This window comes from Panulirus ornatus, chromosome 11 (genome assembly GCF_036320965.1).
Source record: "Panulirus ornatus isolate Po-2019 chromosome 11, ASM3632096v1, whole genome shotgun sequence".
NCBI classification, from domain to species: domain Eukaryota; kingdom Metazoa; phylum Arthropoda; class Malacostraca; order Decapoda; family Palinuridae; genus Panulirus; species Panulirus ornatus.
The window spans coordinates 69,716,194-69,726,787 of NC_092234.1; the positions used below are offsets into that span (position 1 = coordinate 69,716,194).

Here is a 10,594-nt window from a genome sequence, read left to right on the forward strand (position 1 = left end):
AGTCTAGTCGACATTTTGTAATAGACCAGTGAATTTGAAATTAATCGCTAGTTGTAATTCTAAGCCACCTTTTTTTTCTAACGGTAATCTAGGGATTAATTTATCGGTAAATTAGCTGGCTGATGATTTGAATTGGTAGTTTCTATTGGACATGATTTCCGATGGTAGTTCTGTGATTGACTTGGTCCATGGTTGCTATGCTAGCTCAGGTTGGTTAAAATCGATCATTTTTTCATGACGAGTCCAAAATGAAGCTTATACCACAAGAAAAATATCAGTTAGAAAAAAGAACATCTTTTTTTCCGTGGTCCTTCAACACTTGCCAGTATTTTACTTCTAACGTAATTTGTTTGTACAAAAATACGGCGAGAAAATCTCTCCAACAAAAGCTTGTTTTCCCCCAATATAATTATCAAATGTTTTTCGGTTATAAAAAGTTGTTAGGTTACGTGTAGCCGAATGTTCAAAACTGTGTATTGTCGGTTTTGATTAACTAGTTTTAATACAAACAACAAAATCATAGTTTCATGTATATAGATTACTATTTCGTGGAATTTCAGGTAAAACTGCCGAGTACCATGTGTCCAATCTAATGAGGAACAGCGGCCGAGGTCGTCAACTGCCGTAACTAAGACAGAAGATGAACCGTTGTGTTTCTGTCGGTCAGACCTGCGGCAGGAGTGCGGATAAAACTTGGTAACGCCTACCAAACGTCCTTGAATAGGTTTCTAGATGGAAAATGAACGAATAAAAGACCCTTCACTTTGTAAGACTTTGGCTGGATAGACATTTTGGGAGTATATTATACTTTCCTGAATCACGTGATTGATGCACCAAAAGGAACTTTGACATTATTTTTGGTTTTAATATAATTTGTCTCCAGTCGCAAGTATTTCAAACTTCATTTTGAAACTTTGTAATTACTCGTTCGAATCTCCCATACATATACTCTACAACAGTAGAGTGGCGATGGTCACGTTAGTAACAGTTATGTGCACAGTTGGATTGGTAATTTGGGATAAGAATCTTGTGTAGCTATCTATAATGTACTGGGAGGCAGTTTTACACGCTTGGTGATCTGTATCTTCAACACCGTCGTACAACTTCTTGAATTTGTGTATAGTCTGTATTAGCCATGTCCTCGGGTCAGTCTTTCCCAATATCCACCACTCGTATTAAATTGGTTTACGTATTTACAAGTTTAATTTACTATCGTGTTTGGTTCTTTTATCCCTACATTTCGATGCTCTCCACATCGTCGAACTCTTAAAATCTTCGTTTGTGATCGGGCCACCCCTCGATCTTTCCTCTTCTAAGACGGGTTAATTGAAAGTCTCCAGCCTTTCCCTGTAGCTTGGATCCCTATTCTTCCATATTTTTTATCCTCCTGTGGACTTTCCGAAAAATTTGTATATGCTTCTTTCGGTGCAATGATCAAATCAGAGTAGCATATTTTACTGGTGGCGTTATGTAGGATATGAATAAACTTCCTATGTAATACTTTTTATTTTACTTCAAAACTCTTCTAATATGGGACTCTGGCCACAGGTTAGGGACGATGTCTACTCTCCTAGTCCCCTCGCACACAAGCTTGGAGTCTACATCCAGCTGGGTGATAATCGTATGTGAGACGGTCCTTAGCAGTGTTCTGTGGTCGTTACTTTACATTTGCTGGGGTTGAATTTCGTCAGTCACGCTTCAGACCAACTTTATAGTCTGAAATCCGTGGCGGTGCAAGGAGCGTTGCTTCATTAGCTTAAGTAACCGTATCAAGCTCTGTATAGCGGACTACACTGTGAGCAAGAGAGGAGCGGAAGGTGGGACTAGGTCAGACAAACCTGTGACAGGTCGAAAGGTACGCTTGTAGTTGTTTACATCCCCTGAAAGGTTTTTCATTTTCGCTTACCACTTCCTTCATGACGTTTGCAAAATTTAACTTGTTCAGGGTAGGATTCTATACCTTGAGGTAAGTCATTGATGTAGATAAAGAATAGTAATGGTACTAGAACCAAACCCTGTGACACTCCGCTGGTCACCACGACGCATTTGGAAAAGGCTCTTCTGACGTGCGTCAAATGTCCTTTACTCCAGGACTGAATGCTTTCTAATAATCTTTTCCAAAACCTTAAACTCGACACCAAGTTAAGAGATCGGTCGGTCGTTCGAAGCCAGTTGCCGGTCTCCTTTATTGCACTTCGGTAGTATGACGTTTGCCGCCTTCCTTTCCCTTGGTACTATACCTCGCTAGTGAAATCCTGAACAGTAACCAAAGTGGTCTATTAAGCGTATCTACACAGCTCATAGTACATAAGAAATTTCATTAGGACATGAGTCTTGTATGGGTCGACTCCTTTTAGTAATTTTTTTTTCAGATTTGTCGAAGGTTTGCAAAACCTGTTCCATCTCGCTGCTTTTGGAAATATAGTGTCTTCCACTGCAAAATTTTCAACTCTAGTTGGTTTTTGGCATTACCTTTGCATCATTCTCCACAATATTTCCCGTTGAATTCCTTGTACTGTTTAGCTGCTGCTAATGAATTGAATAATTTTGGATTTTCAGCAGCCTTGTCCACAATGTTCGTTTCAAAGTTTTTGTTCCTCTGTTTTTGTCCTGCTATACGCGTCACGTGCTCTAATACCTTCCCAATGCTAGCAGGCTACAGTCGAGCCTATAGCCACTGCACTTCTCGAAGCTCCTTTGCTTTGACGTCTTTAATTACACCGTTCCTACCTCGTTCTTTAACTCTTTACACGAGGTTTAAGTACCTAAGCCTCTATTCGTTCACATGAAATGTCGCAATCTCTAAACGCAACGCTCTGGTCCCTGGCTTGATTATCTTACTCAATCTGTTAGAACAGAAATTGTTCGTTCGTGTGGTTTCCATTATATATTTCTCTCGCCTCTACTCTTGTCCTTTCCAAGGTATTCAAACTAAAGCATGATCACTTCTTCCAACTAGTGTCTTGTATATGATATTCGTAATGTCCGTATAGGTAGAAATGAAGATGAGGGGAGTCATGGTGTATCAATCCCTCTCATCCTTGTGCACTCTGTGTCGTGCTGATGGAAACTTTCCTGTACACGTTCTAGAATGTCTCCACTACTCCCTATAACTATGAATCCAGTTTCTTTATAATGGAAGTCCCCATCATCGGTGCTCAACACGTTGGTGGAGTTTGTGTGGAACAATGATAACTTGAGCTATGGCAACGGAGGTTTCCTTTCCCTGGTACGTGAGTTTAACCATGCCGCAAAGGTCAAGCTTGAGCTCTCGCACCAACATATGTACGATATTCTCAACTTTTTTTTTCTTCCCTTTTAGTTCTGTCAAAACTGATGTCATTCGAGAAAATTAAGACAATATTCTAAACTTTATTGAGCGCTAAAAAGCCTTGGATACTTCAGTGATTCTTATAATCCAATCTTGAATCTGATCCACTTTTTTCCAGATGTTTGGCTGGTGGTGTACGCTATTAGGAGGCCTACTGCTGACTGCTCTAGCCTTGGCGGGAACAACAAATAGACAGGTACAGTGTATGTGGTCACAGTAAACGACGGAAACTTCGTTTCCTTATCACAGATGGTAATTTTTTTCGTCCTTTACTTTCTAAACATCTATTTTACTCGCCTGTGATACACAAGTTCTTTATAATGCAAATTTTATGCATCTACGACGCAGGTTCGACTGCACTAACATGAAGCTTTGGTCTATAATCACAATACTGAACCATTTCTTGTGGAATCTGTCAGGGTGAAGGAGAGTCAGGATATGCAGCAACTGGTGGTGGTGACGGCGCTGATGGCCGCCATGGCCGGCCTCTCACGGTGGTGGGCGCCACCCAGGCTGGCACAGGCGCCTCCCAAGGTGCTACCAGTCGCAGGTCTTCCCCATCGGAGGGGGTCGGCACGCGAGCGGGGATGGCACCCCGGGTGTGAACCTCGGTGGTGATGGAAGGTTTGGTTCAAGTGGCTCTGGCGGTCCGGTTGTGGATGGGAGTAGATTCGGTCCAGGTCGAGGAACTACCGGTCCAGCGGTGCCGTTAGTGGACGGCAGCAGATTTGGTCCAGGTGGACTCCGTGGTCCAGGCGTCGCCGGTCTGCGAGGTGGCAGGTTTGGGGGCGGCAGCGGCCAAGGCACCAGCATCGCCGAGGCACAGGACACTGCCACAGTCACGAAAACGGTCACTAGGGACTTGTTCGTGACCTTGACAGACACTGCCTTGAACACCATCGCTGTGACCCTCACTGACTTCACTGTACGAACGTCCATTGTTCAGAAAGTACAGGTAAGTGTCGCAAGTATTAACGGTAATGCATGATCATATGTCCATATACTGTCTGGTGCAGATGCGCTCATCGGGTGATTGCTCGTTCGTCGCAGGTTGCCCGAACACCCGTAGACGACAAGGTGTCCCTCCGAACCCAGGTCGTTCATCGGCCCAGGACTCTGACTGTCACCAACTATAGGTCTTACTTCAGGATAGAAACTGACGTACCGGTGACGACTGTGACCATCACCCACAGCTCCTACAACATCAAGCAGTCCACCTACACCACCACAGTCACTCAAGCGTGAGTACGAAACTTAATCTCAGCCTCGAACAGTTCTGTTTCTGTGAAGTATTTGCCAGTCTCGAATTTGGGTGGGAAGTAGCTGGGATTATTTCATCCCAGTGGGTTTATTTCTATACACAAGTCTACAGTACTAATATTCAAATATTTTGGTAATTATCGGACTTTTAAGTATATGACGAAGTGATAACTTTTGTTGATAATGAGGTAATTAATGTAGCAACATGTTCCCCTCCCCAGAATAACATACACCTCGACTAAAGTGCAGACTGTCGTCCACACCTTGAGGCAGGACAGCACGGCATACCACACCCTCACCAACACCGTCCTCCTTACCGGCCACTACCCTTACTAACCCCTGCAGCAAAAGTGTAGTTTATGTCGTTAAATATTAAAAAGTTTGAAGCCTTGGTGTCTTATTCTTAATTCTACAGAAAACCCAGAGTAAGGAAAGTAGCTCTAAAGTTTTCCTATGAAGTTACCAGTTATTGCTTAAGAGGCAACTTTTGACGTGAATTGAAGGTTTCATAACCGAAATCTTAACTTTGTACAGAACGTAATCTATAAATTAAGTAAATTTCGGATTGCGATGGCAATTGCATTAAAACTGTCATATCTATAAAGCATGATTTGACTCCGTTCTCGTTGTATATCCTTACTCGTTTTCTCTTGCAAATGGTCAACATGTACATATTTAACTCTAAACCTCTAGACACGTTCAGTAAAGCACTTAGTGTATTAGCAAAGGGCCTACGTCCCATGAATGTTCATTATGGATATGATTCTCTATTTTCTAAGTCCACATCGACACCTTACCTAAATTCAAATACAGAATTATGAAGTGCAAAACAGGGCATGCCCTATCACAGTTAATGGAAAATATATGAAAGGTAGTTTCCAAAGCTTCAACGTGTAAGCACGGTTGAAGAGAAAGAAACAGGTATCAAAATGGCCCGCCCTTCAGTTGGCGATGGCCACACAATCATGCGAGTCGGCTGCTTGCTAAGTATTGCGTGGTTTAGCTACTGGTGAGGGCACACAAGCGCCTACATCTCGGGAGCGAAAGCCAAAGTAATGCCTAACCTCCTATTTACATTGGCCTTGACACTGTGGTGAGGTTTGTGTGGAGCAGTAATGACTTAAGCTAAAGCAGCAGAGATTTTCCTTTCCCTGGTACGTGGGTTTAACCATGCTGCCAAGCTCCCACACCAACACATGGAGGCTATTTTATCTCCTACTCTTTTCGTTATTGAAATATATTTCTAGAAATATTCTAATGTATTAAGAGCGCTGAATAGTCTTGGATGTTCCAATTCTTATTTTGAAAGCCTAAATTTTATCCAATCCGATGTAATGTATATAGAAGAGGGGGAAAAAGAACCAGTGTTGCGGTGCAGGGCAAGGGGTCAAGTTTTGAAGATAGCCTGGGACTGTTCATAAATTGTTTTCAAATCTTAATTTGTCAAGTAAGGTTGCAGAACCAACCCAGATGAGACCAGTACTCCATACAAGGACGAATCGATTGTCAAAACTAAGAAACTGCTCGGTAAAGTTTCGGCAACGAAACAAGACACCCAACTTCTTGCAGGCAAACTTTGATACGCCCTTAATGCGAGGTTTACAAGAAAGGATGGTTGTTACAGGAATACTAAGTATGTTTACTGAGTCAATAGGTAGAACTGTAGAACCGTAAAGGGAGAGAAGAAAGTTTACGATCGTTTAGTAGAAATTGGGTCTTGGAGGCATCAAACTTAAGATTTTGTGTACCCCCACCGAGGTAATTTAAGTTTATAGAAGCTGTCAAGACGAAATGGAGATAAGAGGCATAACTGAAGGATGTGGATGAATGCAGATTCGAGTAGTCAGCGTATGAGTACATTGGATTATTTAATGTTAAGCATGATAGAGCTTGTTTGTGTGGAGGATCTGACGTCGACCGCCATGATAACCTTGGTAGTTGATGGGTTTAAAAGGCCTGTCTACACGAGCGGGCCTGATCGACGGGCTTGCCCGTTAACGGGCATATTTGACGGGCAAACGATCAAATTGCCCGAAATCCCGCCGAGCGAAATCACAGAGCTGGTGCCCGGTAGCTGGAGTTTCTACCCTGCCAGACGCAAGATAATATCGTGAACCCACAGCGGGCCTTCATCCCACATCCCACGGCATAGTAGCACAGTGAACATTTAACGATGGCAGCCCAGGATAACTCTAGTGAGCCACCAACAATTTTTTGGTCTAAAGCACTTACTAGTACTTTGATTGACCTTATCGTAAGAATCCATGTTTATGGAATGTGAAGCTGAAATGCTATAAGAACAGACAAACGCATAACAGCAGTGAAGGCTATTGCTGCGGAGATGAGAGAGCATTATGCGGGACAAGCTTTGCTTTGATATGCGTCTACTGTACTGCAACTCCGAATAAGTAGACCCACTTGCTAAGAATCGCAGCGTTGCTTCCAGACGAGCTTCTGCTGTAATGCTGTTTCTCATAACTGTGTCTTTCTTCACTATGTATGGCTCCACCTTTGATAAGATGTAAAAAGTGCTTACACTCATCCTCAGGTAATTTCTGAAGCCATGTTCTTCACTACTTTGTAGTTCATGAAGTATTGTTGCAGTGCTTCCAAACATACTTCTTTTCTTTAACCAATCTTTACACCATATCCTTTTCTTTTTCTTCTTGAGACACAAAGCTATTATCATAGAGCACAAAATCTTTTTCTTGACAATGCTAGGCACCATGGTTCTCGTACCGCACTCCACCCGCTACTGGCAACATCGTCGGGCAGGCCCGGCTGTTCATCACTTCGGTCGTGTGGACAACATTCACGGGCAGGCCCGCCAGAATTTGCCCGTTAACGGGCAAGCCCGCCGATCAGGCCCGCTCGTGTAGACAGGCCTTAAAGGGACACATCCGTTAAGGGAAGGGGGAAGGCTGATCCATCGGCAACCACAGAGAAGGCTAGATGTGAAGGCAGAGTGAGGGAGGGGAAACCTTAAGATGTAAAGCACAGAGATGAGACTCCGATGCCACACCTTGTCAAAAGCAACTACACATGACAACCCAAAATCTTTGGGGATGATGACCAGACATTAGGAAGGTAGCGTGAAAGTCGAGGTTAACTGGTCTGCTTAAGACCTCTTTCTTGATGCCTGTTCAACTCGAAGTCGACATTGACCACATGTATAGCTAGACTGTGGTCTTGATAGAATTAATGTTAAGCATGATGATAAAGCTTGTTTGTGTGGTGGATCTGACGTCGACTGCCATGATAACCTTGGTAGTTGATGGGTTTAGGATCCATACAGCATTGTGTGTATATCTACTTTTTATACATTCATTCCCTCGCATCAAGGCAGGTTCTATTAAAGTTTCATAACTCTAACGCGTCGCAAAAGTAATCCTTAAGTTGAACTTTAAATATGCAAAAGTAACATTTTTGGGACAAAAGCATCGAATCTATGAAATCTTTATGCTCAAAATGCACTTGTAAATTAACGTCTATAATGTAGTAAGGTCTATAAGATTTAAGAATGACTGGTTAATACTGCACACAGTACACCAAACAGTGAAGAATTGTCCAAATAATCCTAGCGCTATACAAATTGAACTAAAAGCGTGACAGTGAAGGGTGTGTTCTCAATGACTGCAAGAATTAAAGGATGGAAGTACACAAAGCCACTATAAAAAGCCGTATGTTCTACACAACTCAGGTTGGAAGATATTTGAGAAATTCTGTATCCTAAAACTCTGATGACATTTGGTGTGTGATGCGTCAGGAGTCTGTAGGTCTGAAACATTGACCCCATTCACTCCTCTATGACAAGGACGTTACTATTCCTCAATTTTAGTTTTATACTCTCATTTAAGACATTCTTTTTAAATACTGAAGTGTACAGCGCAACAAAGTAGGGTATGTTTGAAGGAATAGTGGTTATAACAATGTTATATGGTTAAGAGGCCATGGGCTATAGATAGGGTTGTGCGGAAGAGGGTGGATGTGTTGGAAGTGAAATGTTTGAGGACATTAAGTGGCGTGAGGTGGTTTTATCGAGTAAGTACTGAAAGGGTAAGAGAGATGTGTGGTAATAAAAAAGTATGGCTGAGAGAGCAGAGGTGGGTGTGTTGAAATGGTTTGGTCACACGGAGAGAATGAGTGAGGATAGATTGACAAAAAGGAGATATGTGTCAGAGGTAGAGGGAACAAGGAGAAGCGAGAGACCAAATTGGAGGTGTAAGGGCGGAGTGAAAATGATTTTGAGCAATCGGGGCCTGAACATACAGAAGGGTGAAAGTCGTGCAAGGAATAGGGTGAATTGGAACGATGTGGTATACTGGGGTCGACGTGCTGTCAGTGGATTGAACCATGGCATGTGAAGCGCCTGGGGTAAACCATGGAAAGATCTGTAGGCCCTGGATGTGGAAAAGGTGCTGTGATTTCGGTGCATTAAGCATGACAGCTAGAGACTGAGTGTGAACGAATGGGGCCTTTTTTTTTTTCCCTCTCGCTACCTCGCCGGAGGGGGGATGTTATTTCCTGTGTGGCTGGGTGACTACGGGAATTGATGAAGGCCAAGTATGAGTATGTGCATGTGTATATGTCTGTGTATATGCATGTATACGTTGATAAGTATATGTGAGTGTATTGGCGTATATATATATATATATATATATATATATATATATATATATATATATATATATTTTTTTTTTTTTCATACTATTCGCCATTTCCCGCGTTTGCGAGGTAGCGTTAAGAACAGAGGACTGGGCCTTAGAGGGAAAATCCTCACCTGGCCCCCTTCTCTGTTCCCTCTTTTGGAAAATCAAAAAAAAAAACGAGAGGGGAGGATTTCCAGCCACCCGCTCCCTCCCCTTTTAGTCGCCTTCTACGACACGCAGGGAATACGTGGGAAGTATTCTTTCTCCCCTATCCCCAGGGATAATATATATATATATATATATATATATATATATATATCTTTCTTCTTTCAAACTATTCGCCATTTCCCGCGTTAGCGAGGTAGCGTTAAGAACAGAGGACTGGGCCTTTGAGGGAACATCCTCACCTGGCCCCCTTCTCTGTTCCTTCTTTTGGAAAATGAAAAAAAAAAAAAGAAATATATATATATATATATATATATATATATATATATATATATATCATGTGTGTGTGTGTGTGTGTGTTTATGGGCGATTGGACCATTCTCCATCTGTTTCCTTGCGCTACCATGCAGACGCGGGAAAAAGCGATTAAGTATGATAGATAGATAATGTGGCGGTTCAGGGTATAATAGGTATACATGGGGTGTTCAGTTTTGTAAATGGAAATGAAGAGCTTGTGTATTTGTGTGCTGAAAAAGGACTGGTGATTGGGAATACCTGGTTTAAAAAGAGAGATATACATGCGTATACGTATGTCAGTAGGAGAGATGACCACAGAGCCTTATTGGATTACTTGTTAATTGATAGGCACGTCAAAGAGACTTTTGGACGTTAATGTGCTGAGACAGGCAGCTGGAGGGATGTCTGATCATTATCTTGCGGAGGCGATAGTGAAGATATGTAGAGGTTTTCAGAAAAGAAGAGAGAATGTTGGGGTGAAGAGAATGGTGAGAGTAAGTGAGCTTGGGAAGGAGACTTGTGTAAGGAAGTACCAGGAGAGACTGAGTGCAGAATGGAAAAAAGGTGGGAGAAAGTGACGTAAGGGGAGTGGGGGAGGAATGGGATGTATGTAGGGAGGCAGTGATGGCTTGTGCAAAAGATGCCTCTGGCATGAGAAAGGTGAGAGGTGGGCAGATTAGAAAGGGTAGTGAGTGGTGGGATGAAGAAGTAAGATTGTTGGTGAAAGAGAAGAGAGGGGCATTTGGACGATTTTTGAAGGGAAATAGTGCAAATGACTGGGAGATGAATAAAAAAAAGGAGAAAGGTGCAAGAGGTGAAAAAGAGGGCAAATGAGAGTTGGGGTCAGAGAGTATCATTAAATTTTAGGGAGAATAAAAAGATGTTTTGGAAG

The 10,594-nt window shown here is 42.5% G+C and overlaps 1 protein-coding gene across 1 annotated transcript; it reads left to right on the forward strand.

Annotated features, from left to right (window-relative positions):
- Positions 1-3,800: 3,800 nt before the first annotated feature.
- Positions 3,801-4,979, forward strand: LOC139751159 (uncharacterized; the record flags this gene model as incomplete). The annotated part of the gene is made up of 3 exons (XM_071666256.1): positions 3,801-4,286; positions 4,382-4,572; positions 4,813-4,979. Coding segments are annotated over 3 exons (792 nt in total), but the record flags the coding sequence as incomplete, so codon positions are not given.
- Between the last annotated feature and the right edge of the window lie 5,615 nt (positions 4,980-10,594).